The sequence below is a fragment of the Sinocyclocheilus anshuiensis genome, unplaced genomic scaffold (assembly GCF_001515605.1).
Source record: "Sinocyclocheilus anshuiensis isolate Anshui unplaced genomic scaffold, SAMN03320099.WGS_v1.1 scaffold784, whole genome shotgun sequence".
Classification (NCBI taxonomy): domain Eukaryota; kingdom Metazoa; phylum Chordata; class Actinopteri; order Cypriniformes; family Cyprinidae; genus Sinocyclocheilus; species Sinocyclocheilus anshuiensis.
In genome coordinates this window covers 921,214-941,062 of record NW_015554160.1, presented here as the reverse complement: position 1 = coordinate 941,062, position 19,849 = coordinate 921,214, and the positions used below count along the sequence as shown (strand labels likewise).

The window sequence follows — 19,849 nt, the reverse complement described above, 5'->3', positions numbered from 1 at the left end:
CACGCAGCAGATTCGTTCTGAATGAATCTCTTACCAAATCGGCCCTCCCTAATATATTCGTATCGTTTTTATTCATTGACGAAAATGTCAATAGATTTACGTCATAGTTTGTCATTCAAAAAGAGTTGTAGTTCGTTATCGTCTCGTTGTCGTCAGTGAAAAAACTGTCGTTGACAAAAATTATTTGTCAACGAAATTAACACGGTCTTGGATGCGTCTCTTCTTTTGCATCAAGCACGTTCTTAATCACTGACATTGCTTTGACTGATGATGTCAGAGCCGAAGGGTGGAGTTATTTCACTCAGTGTGGGCTCCTTGATAATTAACACCTTTCTTTATTTCCTCTTTGCTCAGTACAATGCTTTTGCTTACCTTTTATTTTCTTTTTCTCTTTTTAAATGTATTCTCACCATTCTCCTCTTCCTCCCTTTCTCACTCTCTCCATCTCTCTTCTATCAAACAGACCCTCAGTTCGTCGTGTATCAGTTGAAGGTAAAGATCCACACGTCAAACCCAGCCCACACACGGAGGGAAGAGAAGCACATGATCTTTGAGTTCCCTCAGCCTCTTCCGGTTTGTGGCGACATCAAAGTGGAATTCTTCCACAAACAGAGCAAGATGATGAAGAAGGTAAGTTATCGTGTAAACTTTGACCTATGACCCATAATCTTGTTGGTACACCGTATCACAGGATCTTGACCCCGTTATCAAGGCTGCAGGGAGGTGTTGCGTTTTGGTGGTTTGTGGTTTTTCTATTGTTTTACGTCTTCACTTTAGCAGCTACTACGTCTTTTTGCGTGCCTTCTAAATGGTTGCTTCCTCATTTTTTATTTTTCTTCTCCCAAAAGAGCATGCCTGTCCTGTGCGTGTTTGTGTTTCTGCTTTATATAAATGTGTTTATAAGTGCAGTTGTTGGAATGTGTATTTGTGTTTGTAAACACTTGCTATTTATGGCCATCCGATGCCCAAATGTAAACCTTTGCTGTGTGCTCATGTGCGTTCGCAGGATAAAATGTTCCATTTCTGGATAAACACGTTCTTCATTCCGGGTCCCGAGGAAGCTGGGGAGAAAGTGGAGAATGGGTCGGTGGTCAACGACGTGGACAGCCTCTCCTCCCAGAGCCAGAGCTCCCCGGCAGAGAGGGAGAGAGGGATCGCAGCGGGAGGACTTGAAAGAGAAAAGGGTGCAGAAAGGGGAGGAGAGCGAGTGGGAGTAGCGGATGGAGATAAAGACTACTTGATTCTGACCTTAACAAAGAACAACTTGGATAAGGCCAATAAGGACAAAGCTAACCGATACTTCTCACCCAACTTCAAGGTGAGGGCACACCATTCAACACTTAACAATGGATTGATCAAAGTAGCTTGATGGCTTTATATAGCAAATATGCAAAATACTCCAGGTTCACTGTATTTATTATTTCGACATTTGGATAATTTCAAACATATTTGGTGGCTACAGGTTATACAAATGTAATAATGTGAAACCAAGTCTCAGAAAAGGAAATGACACCAGTTTTTAAATGAAAAACATATTAAAATCAAATGTTGTCAGTTGCACACTGAAACTCAAAGTTGTTCCTTTAGTTTTCTGCCAAAATAAGGGTTCAAAGATTTGAACTGCTTAAGGGTTGTGTGGAAGTGAATACATTACGACAGAATTGTATTCCTATTGTATTGTACTCTTCTAATATTCTATATTTTTATGAATAAGTTAATAACTCGTTGTACTGGCAGCAAAACATGATTTAATTTGGAGACAGGAGACAAGATTGCTTGAATATTGCGGCAATATGAGACCTCAGCAGTATGGGTTTTTAAATGTTTAAATCACAATTCAAATCGCAATGTTTGTCAAAATGTAATTGAATGTTTTTGATTTAAAGGGTTACTCCACCCCAAAATGAAAATTTTGTCATTAATCACTTACCCCCATGTCGTTCCAAACCCGTAAAAGCTTTGTTCGTCTTCGGAACATAATTTAAGATATTTTGGATGAAAACCGGGAGGCTTGTGACTGTCCCATTGACTGACAAGTAAATGACACTGTCAAGGCCCAGAAAAGTATGAAAGACATCGTCAAAATAGTCCATCTGCCATCAGTGGTTCTCCACTGATGGCAGATGGACTATTTTGACGATGTCTTTCATACTTTTCTGGGCCTTGACAGTGTTATTTACTAGGCAGTCTTGGCATTAATGACAAAATGTTCATTTTGGGGTTGAGTAACCCTTTAAATCGTGCAGCTTCAGTACTTTTGTTTTAACTGATGTACACTTACAGTCATGTTTTATTTATCTTCTTGGGTTTAGGGTGTTGATCACGTGACTGGCCAAATATTACTCTATCACAGTATCTTATTTTTCTCTAAATGACTCATGGTTGACTGTGGTATATGTGTATATATACACACTACTAAGGTTTGATGGTGTCAGAGGTTTGGGGTCAATAACACTCTTTATAGAAAAATAATATTTTAGTAGCAAGGCTGCATAAAATTGATGAAAAGTAACAGTTAAGACATTTACATTGTTATAATTTTTTTTTTTTTTAATTTCAGGAATTTAAATTTTTGAATATTTAAATGAAAACAAAGATTTAATTTTAATGTTTTACAAAATTATTGATTTTACTGAATTGGATCAAACATTATCTATCTATCTATCTGTCTGTCTGTCTGTCTATAAAATATTAAGCAGCACAACTGTTTCCAACATTGATTATAAATCAGCATATTAGAATGATTTCTGAAGGATCATATGACACTGAAGAGTAATGATGCTGGAAATTCAGCTTTGCTTCACAGGAATAAATTATAAGGTATATTAAAATAGATAAAAATTAAATTGCAATAATATTTCACAAAATTAGTTTTTTTTCCTGCATTTTTGATCAAATAAATACTGCCTTGATGAGCAGAAGAAACTTCTTTAAAAAACATTAAAATCTTCCTGATCCCAAACTTTTGAACGGCAGTGTATTAAAAAAAAAATGCTGACTCGTACATTAAGAATCCATTTAATTTTGTGCTCTGCAAAGCACTCATATTTATGCTACCTTCTGTCTTTTGTCTCTTGTCAGGTGAAGCTGTACTTCACCAAGACCGTGGAGGAGCCCTCAAACTCAGAAGCGAGCACTTCAACTTCTGTCACTCCGGATGTGAGTGATAATGAACCCGATCACTACCGCTATTCAGACACCACTGATTCTGACCCAGAAAACGAACCTTTTGATGAGGAACAGCACGCACAGATTACAAAAGTCTGAACACTTTTTGGCATCTACACCACACACACACACTCACACAAATACATGCCGGACAAAAACAAGAAAAACCAACCAACACCAGTGAAATAAAAAAAGGAGAAAACTTGAAAATAAACTGAAGAGAAAAGGACCCTTCCTCCCCTACCCCTCCTACAGCTCGAGGACAGTAGTGTCAAACGCCATTGATCACGGACAAAGAAAATATCCTGACCAATATGTTATTTTACTTCATTTTGATCGATGAATTTCGTGTTTGGATAACAACACCGTTGCCTGAGGTGGGAGGGAGGGTCCTGTAGCTATTCTGTGTATATAAAATCCCTTTTTTGTGTCAAAGACGTTAAAAATCTAGGCAATCAGGAGAGGGGAGGGGAGGGGAGGTAGAGCAGACCACACATCTCTCCTTCTCCCTGTCTTCACCCAGGCCAGTGCTGCAATCACCCTCTCCCCCTCTCCCTCGCTCTCGCTCTTCCCCTCCTTACTGTGAATGCTTCTTGTGCTGTCTGCAGGCGCTAAGACCTTTGACCCCTTCCTGCGCGGTGTGTGCTGGTGTACGTAGTCTTTCAGGCTGTTGTACAAAGGCTACGGCTGCCAGCGTTCCTTTTCCTAGCCTCACAACCTACCCTGCCCCCACCCCACTGTGTATAACGATAAATTATGCAGAAAAACACGACATCCCATGTAATTGTCGTTTTTTTTTTCTTTTTTTTCTTTTTATCCTAAGATAATAAAAAATATAATACATGAAAGCGCAGGGAACCAGTGTTTGCAATAATGTTAACACTCAACATTTAAAGGACAAATTGGTGTGCATGTCATTGGAGTCAGTGTCCATGTTTAATAAATGCTATATGATGTGTTTTTATTAAAACAGAAGTGTCAGAACTCTCTTAAACGGTCGTCTGAGATCAATTCACAAAGGTAAATCGGTATCAAGACTTCAAGTTGTGATTGTTTGTATTGCACTATATATATGTATATATTAGTGCTGCTAAAAGATTAATCGCGATTAATTAATTTCGTTTACATAATATAAGTGTGTGTACTGTGTATATTTATTATGTATATATAAATACACATGCATGTATATTTATTTCAGAAAAATATGCTGTTTATATATAAAATATAATTATATACATGTAAATATTTTCAAAATATATACTGTATGTGTGTGTCTTTATATATACATAATAAATATACACAGTACACGCACATGTATTATGTAAACAAAAACTTTTATTTTGGATGCGATTAATCGCGATTAATTGTTTGACAGCACTAATATATATATATAAACACACATATATACATACATGCATACACACACATACATGCATACATAAAGTATAGACACCACATTGGCCGATATATGTTAATTTGAATTTATCAGTGTTCTATTTAGTTAATGCTCACTTCCCTTATTTTACACTGTTAGCTGAGCCTTTAACAAATTGAGCCTTAAAATGCTAACAATACTTAGATGTTAATTTTATTTACTGAAGATTACATTTGTTTTCATATTGTACATGATAATGTTATACCTAAATTGCAGAATTTAAAATTATAGTTTTTTTTTCAGTGATTAAAAAAAGTGCACTATAATTTGGGGTTGGTAAATTAAAAAAAACTAAAAAACATTTTTGAACATTACTCTCACCAAGTCTGCGTTTATTTGATCAAAAATACAGTAAAACAGAAATACTGTGAAATATTACTGTTTAAAATAACTATTTTATGTTAATATATTTTAATATAGTATTTTGATCCTGTCATGGCAAAGCTAAATTTTCTGTAGCCATTACTCCAGTCTTCCATGTCTCATGATCCTTCAGAAATCATTCTAACATTTTTATGATCATGTTGAAAACAGTTGTGTTGCTTAATATTATGTAAACTGATTTTTTCCAGATTTTTTTGATGAACAAAGTTAAAAAGAACAGCATTTATTTGAAATGTAATTTTGTAGCAATGTAGAAGTCTTTTCTGTCACTTTTGATCAATTTAATGCATCCTTGTTGAATAAAAGTATTAATTTCTTTAAAAAAATCTTACTGACCCCAAATATTTGAACTGTATAAAATATAGATTTTTAATATTGGCTATTTGTTAGTTAACATGAAATATTTTTGCTTTTGAGGAATTGGGCAGAATTTTAAACGGTGATCCTTTTTTCCTCTCGCTTTTTCCTTAAATATTTATTAGTCATTTTATGAGGGTTTCATCTTTTTGAGTCGTTTCTTAAATCGAAGCTCCCTTTTCAAACAAGGTCATTGCTGGATGCTCGCTCTCTCCTGGCTTCCTGTTTGTGCTGTTAAACTTTCTTGAGTTGGGAATGCAGAATGCATTTCACTATATGCAGTCTATTATACATATATGAAATGAGGGGCTTCTATCGGATTTCCAGGTTGATGAGGATCTATTTAGATTGACATAAATGATGCAATCCCTCTGATGGGTTTAGGCACAGCACGTCAGTAGTCTGAAGCAGATGTTGGTTCAGGCAACTATTTATGGCTTAGTGCTTCATAGTAAGTAGTGAAAATTGAGTCTTATTACGATGATAAAAAAAATCTTGATAGTTACTGTGGGAATCAGTAATCTGACTAGTCTATCCATATAATTGTCCAGTCTTAATGCTGTCTGCATATCTGTAGCTTTCTGCAGTCATTAGATTAGAGCGCATAGACATGGAGGAAAATATTAATCTCATAACAAAGAGGAGAGGACATGGATATATAATCCGTCCTTCTCCTCATCTCTGTCTTCCCTATTGCTTTTGATTTGCCTCTCGGTCAGTTTTACCCTACCCTTTGTCTGTTCACGCCATCCTGTCATATCTCTTCTGATGTTGATAAAAACTTCAAACTAGACTCGCACCAGCTAATGATGGAGACGGGAACTGTTCCGCTACACTGTAATTGGTTGCCCAACGGGGAGTCAACCCTGAATGACCAATGAGGTGCTTGCCCTCCTCTGTCGGCAAGCACCGCTTCTTTCATCAGAAAGAGGTTCAGTCACCAAGAACGGCTGCGCCTTCAGTTTACATCTGATGCAATGCCACGACAATCTGGCAACCGCTATGCCCTCTTATGCACAGTTTTGGGGATTTTCAGAGCAGCTTTATACAGCAGTGTGATTTGAATAGAGTTTGGAAATCTCTTAACTTCGACTCAGTTAAATTATTCAGTATTTCATCTAATTGCAGCATTAGCATGTCCACGTTTTTCTCGTTTTTTTCTCTGTTTGGGAAGTATTTGCTCAACCTGGCAACCCGTCATCTACACTGTGGGACAGTGTGAAACTAATCTGGCAAAAACTTGCTGTTAGAGCACAGCTGTGCTATGTTTGGATTAGGCCCAGAATGAAACGGGAAGTGGGGATTAACTGGCCTGGGTGGCAGGTTCTGCATTTCTTTAAAAGAGCTAAACAGCCCTGAGAGAAGTATGGGGGCTGCACTATTTTTGTTCTTTGACTTTTTTTTTCTTCCATTTTTAGCAAATATAGCTGTGGTCTGAGATAAAATCATAAAGTGTAGGATAGTCTCAGAATTATCCTAATTCTGTTGATCTAAAAGGAATATTTGGTATTTAATAAATGTATCCCAATTAACAGCATTTGTGGCGTAATGTTTATTACCAAACAAATATTGAGGTTACAGTGAAGCACTTTTAATGTGAGTAAATGGGGCCAATGTTCAAAGATTCAAAAGCAGAAATGAGATAGCACTTGAATAATTCTGTTAGAACTTTATGCATTATTTGAGCTTTAAAATTCACATTAGGTTGATAAGCCCATTTTGTAAAAGCATCTTAATGATTTTATGAATGATTTATTCAATTCAATTCAAGTTTATTTGTACAGTGCTTTTCACGATACACCTGAAACCTGACTGAAATTCTTCATAGAGATCATTTTTTTGCAGGAAGGAGCACAATTGAGCAGACAACTTTTTCTAAAATTTTAGAAATAAAAGGAAGATTTATCCATTTATTTATTTATTATTATTTTTAAAAATTCCAGTTTTTAATTGGAATGTCATAACTTGATCTTCTGGTGAAAACAACATATTTCTATGGTGATGATTTTTTTTCCAATTTTTATTTTTCCATAATCATTTGCATGTACGTTACAATATGGGAGAAAATATATCGCTACTACTTTATTACCACAACTTTCAACACTGATGTTGTTTATTCGTGCCTATACTATTCATACATTTAATATTTAACATTACTTATTTAACATATTCTTACTATTTACATATTATTTAACATTCTTACATATTACTTATTTAACATATTCAAACATTTAGTATATTAACATTTACATACTGGCCTCATTCACTTTCACTGTAAGTCACTGCAAGTAACTCAGATTTTTGCCTATTTAATAAATAATTTTTTTTCAACAGACAAGTTTAAATAGTTTTAGTGGTAATCAACATTACGCCACAAGTGCTGTCGATTGAACTTAACTTGTGTTGAACCAGAAATAATCCTTTAAGGTCTGTCATGCTCAAACATTATGGTTGTCTTTTTGTGGACAGCACACTCTTGTCAATAAATAAACACCGCCCCTTCAAGTTTCTATGATTAAATCCAGTAGGTAACCTGTATAAAAGTAGACACTGAACTGAAAGTCTCTGAAGGAAAAGCTCAGCACTGTACTTACAGAAGAGCTGCTGCAGATACAGAGTGACAAGAATTTGCAATGTATGGGCGTTAGTATTCAGAGTGTGTGCGCGCTTTCATTTTAAAGAGCGCTTGATTAGACAGAATCCCAAGGGGAAAGGATTAGAGGATTATGGCGTGTTTTCCCCAGAGACGATCGGCCACGCTAGACCAGGCTAACATCCGTCACAGCCAAATTAATATGGGGCTCAGATAACAGACACCAACACTTCTCATATCAGCGCCGAGGAGTGTGTCCTCTCCATGAACCCGGCTTACTGTCACACATCTCATATGTGCACAAAGGCGATCATAAAGAGGTCTGAAATGGCTACGAGTCGACCCCAGATTATGAAAACCTCAGAAACCATCTCAGTCTTTGTTGATGTGAAACATTAACATGTCATGATATAAACACACACACACTAATAGCCAATGGCAAACACACACAGGGATAAAGATAACGTGTGAATGTGCAGTCGTTCCCGGCTTATATGTTTTTAAGGCCACAAAAATATGTATAGGAGCCAATAGCTAAAGAGAACTGATCCTGAAGACACACAAAGCATGTCATTAAACAACAAATCACAGGACCAATAAAGCTGCAAATTAAGATTTCTAATGCAAATACTAGACCTCATCATTTTTTTTCTTCAGTTTTCTCTAACTGGCAATGCTTGTCACGTAGGAAAAAGCTTCACCTGACAGTTCTCCACTCCTACAGCTGACAATGACAGAAGAAAGGTGACAGAAAGACTCGAAAGTCGAGACTTAAGGTTTTGTGGTTTCCATGTCACTGTGTTGTCACATGAGTAAAGGGGTGAGACATCAATGAATGTATCAGTTGTATAGCCTACAGAAGTGCTACATTGGTATTGTGTAGGAGAAAGGTGTGTTGATGTGATTTTGCACTTGCACTCTTAGGCTGTCAATTTGAAATTTAAATCAAACCTAGAAATCAATCATTGCACATATTAGTTCACTCACTGGTGATTTAACTTTGACAAAGTGAGTCATTTATAGTACAGGCACTTAAAGTTCCACTCGTCTCAAGATCCTGTGTTTGGAGAATTAGAAGTTTCTAGAAAGTTTCTGATGATACAATGGGCAACTTTTTGAGCAATGTTGTTGGACAACTTTGGAAAATGTTGCCATCAATGGGCAACCAGGTGAGACACAGAGCCCACGACTGATCTAAAATATCCAAATAGAAATTTGTTACCCATTCTCAATGGGGAAGTGCCCAAGCAACGTTGCTCCAAAAAAGTTGCCCTGTGTATCATCAGCCTTATAAATAAAGTGTTGCCATATAAGAACCATTTGGTTTCCCCAAAGTGCCTTAAAGTCAACAGTTCCTGAAAGAATCCTTTTTTTTATTGTGATGAATTTTTAGTAATCTACATTTTTTTCCATTATAAAGAAGTTTTTTGTACAAAAGTTCTTAATGGAACCACAGAACCAAAAACTGCGTACACCATACTTTAAATGTAGTAATTTTCATATGTTCGTATGAGTCTCAGTGATATTTATCAGTGAGAAGTGTGTGTATATTGTCCTCTGGTGCTATCTGCCAGTAACAAAGCAGAAGTAAAATGTCCCATAATTCACAGCAGGAGCTCAACCAATAAGAAAATCACAGTAACGAGGTCACACAGCTGAGAGTCAGTCTATAAAAGAATGTGTGTGGCTGCAGTGTTATGTAAGAACATCAGCACACAGCATATCAAAATCAAACTTCCTGGCTACCAAGAAACTTATTTTCATTGTTCAGGTATGAAAGGGTTGATCTGAAAAGGTCACCCCCCTCCCCCGTACCCGATAAATGTCACTTTCCTGTGTGTTTCTGAAAAAAAAGATGATGCAACATTGTGGTAACACCCAAACAGAGCGTGTGCTCACTCGCGTGCAGTTTCTGCATAGCACGACCAGAGCAGACAAAAGGTCAGGCTGAAAAAGGTTGGTAGTATCTACCAGGTACCCAAAATTTCGTCTGCCATACGGGTTTAAAGGAAGGTGGATTGTTTTAGAGAAAGTCACAGTACCTCACATTATACTTCAGTATAATTTTAGTATTGAAGACAAGATAATATTCACTAAAACTGCTTTTGTTTAATTGCAGATGTCAGTTTGAAATTTCAATCAAACCTAGAAATCAATCATTGCACATATTAGTTCACTGGTGATTTAACTTTGACAAAGTGAGTCATTTATAGTACAGGCACTTAAAGTTCCCCTTGTCTCAAGATCCTGTGTTTGGAGAATGAGAAGTTTCTAGAAACTGTTATGAAATGGCATGCATTGCCCTGGCATGTCCTGGGTTCAGTTCACACAGTGTAATAGAGGAGAATGAGAAATAGCAATAAATTGTATTGTAGCTGCCATTTTATTGAACAATTGTTGTAAATCACATGACCAGTTCCATTGCAATATGTGGTACAAAGCCTCAGAAAGGTACATCTTAACTGTTGTTTGATAAAATGGCAAATTTTCATAAGTATGTTAGATGCTAAAGCTTGAAAATAATAGATTTTAAAGATCATTTTGGTCTACAAATGTTTGCAGTAAGAACGATCTGAAATTTGAATACAGCTCAACAATGGGGATTCCTTTAAGACAAAATTCCCTAGAGGGGAAAGTCCGCCCTTTTACCTCGAATCGGTTCTTTTGAACAGTTCGATTCAGTGAACCGGTTTGTTTGATTCATTTACATCATACCGTTTTTAGCAAATCACGTGCTCCTGGAGGTCTATACAATAAATGCTACTTATTAAAACCAACTATCATATACTCAGTTCCATGAGTATGTGACTTCTTATTGTCTCGAGAAAGGCTTGGACCAAGATTGACCGGTTTTGGTAAGACCGATTGATAAGATTCGGCTCAAAAGAACAATTAGCTTGCGCATTCGACCCAACCCTACTTCCGTAAATATTGTTGATAATGTAACGGCGTTTTTTTGGGGTTTCATCACTACTAAGCTGTTTCTTTGTGCCTTTTACTCTAAAGACATGTATGTCTACAATCTCGTCGTATTTCTGTGCTGTGCGGTAAGTAAAACTTTAAACCATATTCAGTTTTATACGGTATATAATACTGTTCACTGTACATAATATCTAAAACGCGCCCTACAGCGACAATCACTAGAGGAACACAGAAATGTATGGAATTGCTTTGTATTGCTATTACTATTTCAAAAATAATTTAATACAATTTAGTGTAAAATACTGTAGTACAAACATACTAAACATTTATTGTACTTTTAAGTTTCATTTTCATTTCATTTTGTAAGTTTCATTTAAGTTACCCATGATCTTGCTGTTGAGAAAGCATGCTTGAAAAGAATTTCAACAAGAAAGCGTAACTTTAATTTCATATTTTATCTGTTAAGGGCAATTTTTTTACGTGTTTTAGGTGGTAACTGTAGGACTGACAGAAGGCAGGCTCCGGCGCACGAGACGCGGCGCCTGTGAATACGGGACTTACCAGCATGAGGGAAACACTTGCTGTCTTTGTCCCACAGGTAAGATCTAATATGTCTCCGCACATTGACTCCGGGGCTCGACATTAAAGGGGTCATATGATGCTGCTAAAAAGAACATTATTTTGTGTATTTGGTGTAATTAAATGTGTTTAAGTGAGGAACGGCCGGAGGGCTAGAGTGAGCAGAGGCCGGTCGGCTTGAGAAAGGCGTGGCCAGCGGATTCGACGAAGGAGCGGCCGGCGGGCTTGCGGCAACCACATGTGACGACCCCGAGTTGGACTCCGCTTCGTCCACGGTGAATGCCGATCGGGCGATCGACAGCGCGAAGTTGAATTTTATATTTATGCCTTCTCAATGTACCAAAGTGATCATTTCCGATTTTTTCATTCGATAATTAATCATAAATCGGTTAGTCTTGACTGGCAGCGCTGCGCTATACGAATCAGCTCAAGTGTGTTCCGTGCGTCCGTCAAACGATTCCGAACAGAACCGATGCGCGGGACTCGATGATGGAGAGAAAGCAGCCAGAAGAAGTAGTGAAATGTACCTACATCACTGACCTGTTCAGGGCTTCAAGTGCAGGTCAGTTTCATTTGTAAATACGCTAGATAGTTTTGTCTTTATTACCGTAGTTGAGTATTAAACTGCTAGTATCTGTTAGGCTATCAGTAACACCCCATTATTATCATCATTCAGAATACTGTGCTAAAGGACATCAATATCGATTGTCAAGTTGCATTAAAAAATTTAGCAGAGACAGATATTCATATGGATTTATTGTACAGGGAGGGAGGGAGCTAGAGCAGACAGCAACACAAAAATAATATGAGTAACAGGCTCACAGCCTAATAATTCAATAGTGTATTAGACTTTTTCAACAAATATATATTTATTTCTGTGATTTCAAAGCTGAATTTTCAGCATCATTACTCCAGTCTTCAGTGTCACATGATCCTTCAGATATCTTTCTAATATTCTGATTTGCTGCTCAAAAAACATTTATTATTACTATTATTATTTTGAAAACAGATTAGATTTTTTTCAGGTTTCTTTGATGAATAGCAGACAGCAACACAAAAATAATATGAGTAACAGGCTCACAGCCTAATAATTCAATAGTGTATTAGACTTTTTCAACAAATATATTGTACTAATTTTGACATTTAGGCACTTTAGAAATTGTTTTAATACACTACTAGTCAAAAGGTTTTGATCAGTAAGATTTTTTATGTTTTTTAAAGAAAAACCAAAACCTTCTGCTCACCAAACCTTCATTTATTTGATCCAAAATACAGCAAAAACAGTAAAATTGTGAAATATTTTTATTAAAATTTAATTTATTTCTGTGATTTCAAAGCTGAATTTTCAGCATCATTACTCCAGTCTTCAGTGTCACATGATCCTTCAGATATCTTTCTAATATTCTGATTTGCTGCTCAAAAAACATTTATTATTACTATTATTATTTTGAAAACAGATTAGATTTTTTTCAGGTTTCTTTGATGAATAGAAAGTTCAGAAGAACCCGCCCCCCCCATGGCTTGTTTTGTGTTCCAGGGTCAGAAATATTTAAGACAACCATGTAATTATCTTAATTTAGAAGAAACCAAAGGATGTTCTGGAGTATACAAATGGAGTATACAAATGTGTGTATTTGTGTGTGTTACAGGTTACCAGGTTTTAAATCACTGCACAGATAAACGTGAAACATATTGTGAGAGGTGTGAGGATGGCGCCTATATGGATCACCCGAACAGTGATCACAAATGCCAGCCTTGTAAAGTCTGTGATTCCAATGGTAGGTCTTAACACCTTGTTAGTTTTGTCAGTTAAATTGTGATTTTCTGCAAATCAATGTTTTTCTTGTTATACTATCTAATAAACATGAATTTTAACAAATGGGCAGTAAACAGTCAACTCTTATTTAGAAAATATTTGGCAAAACATCACTAATGCCAGAGATGGGGCTTTTTTCAAAGGGTAGTATTGTGCTTCTTGAAGCCCAAATGTAAGCATAGGCAAAACTAATTTTAAAAAGTCTTATTTCTGCTTAACAATAGCAAACATGGACACGAAGGAGAGATGTTCACCGTTTTACAACACTGTCTGCTGGTGCAAGGAAAATTATTACTGTGACAAGCGTGACCAGTGCAAGGCCTGTTCTCCCTGTGACATGTATGTAGTCAGACAAAGGCCCTTTTCTCTCTGAAATGAATGACAGATGTCTGTGTGCTTAGAAAGTTAGAATGGAAATTACTGTAAAAAGCTGTGTGCATGGACATGTTGCTGCCATTCAAACCAAATACAATCTGCGCTAAAGCAGACTCAGTTTGGGCAAAATACTGAAATGATCCTGACATAAGTTATCTTTTGTTTTCTTCCTCTCTCAAAAAGACAAAATATAAAAGTAACAGCAATGCTTGTGCTTTACTTAACAATACATAGCAATATTAAATAACTGTAACCTTGGTCCAGCTGGCCTAAAGGTTTGCAATGTTTTTTTTTGTTTTTGTTTTTTTCATCCGTGTTTCTGCTCATTTGATTTTGCTAACAGTTGCTTGAAGATCTGAAATTTGGTTTAGCATTTTTATACTATCTCAGTATATTATATATTGGTTTTCAGTTTATTATTCTGTCTTCTCTCTGTTTGCCTATTGATTACCCAATAGGTGTGAGAAACTTGGAGTGAAACAACAATGCACAAAAACCAACAACACTGTGTGCCATGATGCCATACATCCACAATCCACAAGCACAGGCAAGGGCTGCTTTATTACCGATTTCAGTACATGTTAAAATGCCCGTGTCCCAAGAGCACTTCTGTGTACTCACAGTATAAGCAATAACTTATAAAAACTTAATAAAATGTAATAAAAAATAATTAAAAAACGTAATAAAATAAAGCGTATGCAGTATAAACGCCAAGTACATTACAGATAATTGACTAATGATTGCTTATTTCAGGGACCATTGTAGCTGTTTCAGTGTTGCTCATACTTTTGGCTGGTGTTGGTGTGCTGGTGTTTTGGCTATGGAGAAAACACAAGCTTTGTTTTAAGGATGAACAGAGCAAAGATGCAATGAATCATGAGGTAATTTTTTCTTATTCTAAGCTTTCATTGCAACCTTGTGGTATTACAGTGGAACTGCATGTTAATTTTTCATTTGCATTTTCAAAACTTTTGTGACTGATGAATATGCTTGGGTTTCCCCATATAGGAAGGCCTTCACCTGAAAGGTATGTTTGCTAGTGAGAACTATTTGATATGTTTGCATGTTTTTTTAAATGCATCAAATATCAGTATCCTCCCTTGAAATGGTAATTTTTTGGCATCAAATTTGTTGAATTCATGTTCAGTTGATTCAATAATGTCAATTACCAATAAGTAATATGTGATAGTAGCACCTCTTTACCCAGTTATTTTTTGGTAAATAAACTATTTAAATTAACCTTTAAAATAAACGCATGCCTTATTTGATCCCCTATAGATGGAACGTTTCTGGAGAAAATAAAGACAGTAGATCACAGTTCAAATAATAGCAGGATAATAAGCTTAAATCAGTGCTGTCTTCTTTTTCTGTGTAGATTTAGAGCTGAACCCTCACCTATCAGAAATTGCTGATGTTCTGGGCTGGAAAACAATGAAACGTGTTGCCCAGCGGAGTGGCATGAGCAAAACTGATATTGAGCAACATGAGCTTAATCACCGTAACGATGTGAAAGAACAGACCTTCGCACTTCTGCAAGCTTGGTCTCAGAGACAAGGTTTACATGGAGCCTACCCAGCTCTCATCAAAACTCTTCGTCACATGAACGAAAGAAGAACAGCAGACGAGATCCAGAAAATTATTGAGAAAGAAGCAATAGCTCAGCCATAGACTGAATGGGAGTTGTGAACTAAAAATGCACAACATTAAATTATAACTTTGTCTCGACATTAGATATTCATATTTCATATTATGAAAACAGTTTGAAAATACCAGTAGCAGAATTTGAATTTCTTAACTTGTCTAAATAATGTTGATCAGTCAAAACAAAAATTCTAGTTATGAATCGTTTGCTATAGATTTGGTCATTGACAGCTGGCAGCATAATAACCAAAAATAGGTAATTTTAGAGTGATCTGTAAACAAAGTCAAACTGTTCAAGTCATTCACTTTTATTTTGGTGTCAAATGTCATTTTCTCTCAGTATACCTCCACCCTGAATTTATTTAGTAATTTAAAGGAACACTCCACTATTTTTGAAAATAGGCTAATTTTCCAACTCCCCTAGAGTTAAAACAGTTGAGTTTAACCATTTTCGAATCCATTCAGCTGATCTCCGGGTCTGGCGGTAGCACTTTTAGCTGTAGCTTAACATAGATCATTGAATCTGATTAGACCGTTAGCATCTCGCTCAAAAATGACCAAAGAGTTTCTATATTTTTCCTATTTAAAATTTGACTCTTCTTAGTACACATTGTGTACTAAGACCGACGGAAAATGAAAAGTTGCGATTTTCTAGGCCGATATGGCTAGGAACTATACTCTCATTCCGGCGTAATAATCAAGGAACCATGGGTGCACTAGGCGCAATGATATTACGCAGCGCCTGAAAATAGGCTTATTGGAAGTTACCTAGCTGGGGACTATTTTCAGGCGCTGCGTAATTGTACTATCAATTGTTCCATTGTACCGTTTTCTTGGTATGTATGGAGAGTTTATTGTTTGTTTTTAACCAGTGTTTTTATGAGTAACGTTTTCTGTTCAGTGTCCGGCAGGTTTGATTGCACATCCAGGGTCATTTCCAATGATCTTAATTGAAGCCTAACAAACATCAAGTAACTGACTGCACTGCTGCTCTGTTTTGTTTTTTTGTTATGTTATAGTTTTAACAGTTTTGTCTGGAACACATCTGGGTCCGTCTGTTATGTATTTTGTTTTGTTTGTTTTTGTGTTTGAAGCACTGGTCTGTACATGAGTTAGCCGGGAAGCTAAATTCCTGTAATCTGGCTCTTTTTGGCCATTTTATTTCCCTCCTCAGTGCCAGTGGCTGTTTGTTTGTGCTTTGGTGTTTTTGTGTGTAAACTGTTATGAATTGAGTTTTGATTTGTATTAATATTTTTTTTTATATTGTTTTGGTTTTAGGTCGTTAAAGTGGGAGGGGTTGGCCATGGTACCCTGTACTGTGTGTCCACATGGAGTGCTGTGTTTAAAATTTTTTGATTGTTCGCATGCGTGTGTGTCATGGGTATTGAGTGTAGGGTAGAAATCTGAGGGTCTTTGCTGGACACCTCCCTCTTTATTTTTGTTTTTATCGTATTGTACTTATGGTTTTGTATGTTACTGGTATAGACTTGTGATGTGATTTGAGACCTTGTGTGAAGTATTGTTTGTTTGTTTTTATTGTATGTTAATAAAGTGATTCTTGTTGATATATCTGTCTATGTCTTCATGCTCACCCTACCTTTGGCAACGAACCTGTGCCCCTTTGCTTAGGGTTGTGCTGTTATGTCCCGGTGTATTCCGGGTGGCGTAGTCGACTATAGGATTTCTCTTATTATTGGTAATTTTCAAACACCTGACCCCTTTTGCCACACTTAGTCATATATATTGCATATAATTACCCTGAAATGTTCGGTGGACATTGCGCCTGTTCATTTTCACGAAAACAAAACCTTGCAAAGAACAGAAACTTACACGAAATGGATCCTAACGCCATGTGTTAAATGGCCTTGTTTTGGAGATAACATTGTCATAAATACATATAAAGTCTCATACAAAGTGAAGGGGCCTCATTTATAAAATATTGCGTATAAACCATCCTAAATTTGTTGTAAGATCATTTCTGTGCGTAACTGCGATTCAGAGAAAATGAACGTGCGCACAAAAACACGGCGCGTACGCCTCTCTTCCAGATGTGACAATTATAAATCGCAAATGATCTTGAAATTGTGCGCAGCTGACTGGTGTCAGATCTCCGCCTTGTAAACGCCCCCCAATTAATATTACCATATAAAAGAGCACATGCCAATATCCGAATTTCTATGCTTGGGAATGACGAGCACAAAGAAAAACAAAGGCAAAAAAAACTTATCTGAGTCTGAAATTGAGGTCCTGCTGGCGGAGGTAGAGGTTCGTGAGGGGACGCTTTTATTGAATAATGTGTACTTATTCTGTGGACAAACAATGTGTGCGTGGTTATATTTTTTTCTCTTGACTATTATCAAAATTACTACTTCTAGAAACAACAGAAATAATAAATAATAATAATAATAATAATAATAGTAGTAATTATAAAACAATTAGGTTTCCAAAAGTAAGACTAAACTACGAATTCAAGCAAAATTTTCAGTCACCTTAAAAAAGTGAGCCTCTATAATAATATATATAGTATATGTATAATAATATAATATATAGAATATATTAAAACCGTTATTGCACGACATAGGCCTATTCTTATAGGCCACACAGACAGACAAAACAGTCGGAGATGCGTTTATGCATTTTTTTTCTATTTTACGCATTAGTAGTAAATCAAGACTTCGCAAGTTCTCTTTTAAAATAAAGTAATAAAAAAAACAACGTGGAATAAACTGTGTACAGAAAGCGAGTAAAGAACTCAACATTTAAATCATTTTTATGCTGTTATTTCTAGACCTAATACTTGTATTTTTAAGATTTCTTACCATTCTTACCTTTTCTTCTCTTTAATTGAGGATTTATTGTTGATTTATTTTTATTGTATAACATTCAAATAAATTTCTCAATGTCCTCTGATCTAAATGTTGTGTCAGCTGTGAATGTCCTCGTTAGACTAATTTATTTTTCTCTGTAACTCCAGTTCCCCACTGAAAAGCAACCTCAAGGGGCTGGAGTGCCACTTCACCTGGGATCTGGGGCAATATCGAAATGAGCTCCAGGGGTTGAGGAGGAACATGCAAGATGTTGAGCAGCAGGAGTGCATCAGACTGATCCACCATTACAACCTGCTGGGCTTCCCTACTACTTCCCCTAAAGTTGAGAAACCTGTCAAATTTATACAAAGGGAAAGTGTTCTCTATGAAGGAAAACAGCCAGGAAAGGAAGATCTTGACTCAGACATGCATGAAGCTGTTTGAGAAGGTTGTCAAACATTACCCAGACTGTGTCAGAGGATGGTTAGCCCTTGCAACACTGCACCATTACGCACAGAACACTAAGAGAGCCAATGAGATTTACCAGCAGCTCCTGTCAGAGAAAGATGATCTCCCTCCTCATACTCAACAGTTACTGTACTATAGTTATGTGTGCCATCTACATCAGAGTAGACAGTCCAGAGACAAATCAATCAACTTTCTCATGAAAGCAGCAGAAATCCAAAACATTTCAGGGGACAAACAGAAAAGCATAATGATTCTTAAACAAACTGCGAAGAATGGCAGAAACTCTCGCTGTGAGGAGATTTTGCAATTTCTAAAGACAGTTCTTAATGATGAGTAAGTATTCTCTTTATTTCACTTATTCACGCAAAGTGAATAAATAAGTGTAAAGGTGCGGTCACGTTTACCATTGCTTGGTGAATTTTCTTAAGTGTTTCACCAGGAAACCATGCGTTTGAAGAAATTTGCAGTGGGTTTATGTTGGTCTTAATTTGGTTTAGTTAATTCTGTGTGAGTTGTGCATAGAATATTAATTTTGTGGCTTTACATTTCTCATAGCAACGGCAATGACAAATTATCAGACTGTGTCCCATTTCACTTTTACCCTGTTTTTAAGACATTTAACCCAAAACTATATGAAGTATTTTTTATAAATAGATTTCCTGTATGTCTAATTGCAAGAATAAATGTATCAGCTGATAAGGAGTCATCTCTATCCAATGACATGACACACTTTGAAAATGCAGAAATTTTCCATCCTATTATCTGTAATAAAATCACTTGTTGTATGGAACTCATTAAATCTGTTTATTGCTTGTGACTTCATTTCCTGTTTCTGTTGATATGGAAAAGATTTGACTGACTTGAAATACACAATGAATCTGATGAATAGAGAGAGATCTAGCAGCAAAACAGCTGGACACAACAAAAGAAATGTTTAAAAGAGTTCAACTGTAAATAGTGGCTCATATTGAGAGTGGAGCTGAGTATGTTTGGTAACACTTTATAAAGTTGCATTAGTTAACTACATACAGGAATACAGCATGATCTCTCAGTGACTCACATAAACAACAAATCAACACTGCTAGAAGAAACATCTCTCAAACCGGACCACCGCTGACCATTTATGGAGTAAATTGTTTACCATTCAAATATGCAAAAATGCATGACAGATTTTTAGACTGTATGTGGGATTGTGTAAAAATCTTGTAGTCTATTAAAAATGTTGATTATCTGTTCAATGGCTGCTAGATATTCTATATTTTTATGTAAACAAAAATACGACATCTTTTTTTTCTAAATGATTC

The 19,849-nt window shown here is 36.3% G+C and overlaps 2 protein-coding genes across 6 annotated transcripts in view; both read left to right on the top strand.

Moving 5' to 3' along the window:
- The window catches only part of ptena (phosphatase and tensin homolog A), a 14,863-nt gene extending 10,865 nt beyond the window's left edge, over positions 1-3,998 (top strand). For all 3 annotated transcript variants that reach the window (XM_016463629.1, XM_016463628.1, XM_016463630.1), the window contains 3 exons: positions 464-630; positions 1,007-1,318; positions 3,082-3,998. In XM_016463629.1, the coding sequence (XP_016319115.1) occupies positions 464-630; positions 1,007-1,318; positions 3,082-3,267 (665 nt within the window). In that variant the 3' untranslated portion in view covers positions 3,268-3,998. The remainder of the gene's footprint in view (positions 1-463; positions 631-1,006; positions 1,319-3,081) is intronic.
- Positions 3,999-10,640: 6,642 nt separating this feature from the next.
- fas (Fas cell surface death receptor) lies at positions 10,641-15,685 on the top strand. Of its 3 annotated transcripts, none has more exons than XM_016463626.1 (9): positions 10,641-10,792; positions 10,944-10,984; positions 11,349-11,457; positions 13,088-13,216; positions 13,479-13,593; positions 14,088-14,176; positions 14,383-14,510; positions 14,638-14,656; positions 15,005-15,685. In XM_016463626.1, the coding sequence occupies exons 2-9, from the start codon at positions 10,946-10,948 to the stop codon at positions 15,295-15,297; spliced, it is 921 nt and encodes a 306-aa protein (XP_016319112.1). In that variant the 5' UTR covers positions 10,641-10,792; positions 10,944-10,945; the 3' UTR covers positions 15,298-15,685. The 3 variants fall into 3 exon arrangements, with proteins under 3 accessions (XP_016319112.1, XP_016319111.1, XP_016319110.1); XM_016463625.1 differs by lacking the exon at positions 10,641-10,792 and having other exon boundaries at positions 10,838-10,984; positions 15,005-15,328; positions 15,363-15,685; XM_016463624.1 differs by lacking the exon at positions 10,641-10,792 and having other exon boundaries at positions 10,839-10,984.
- The last annotated feature ends 4,164 nt before the right edge of the window (positions 15,686-19,849 follow it).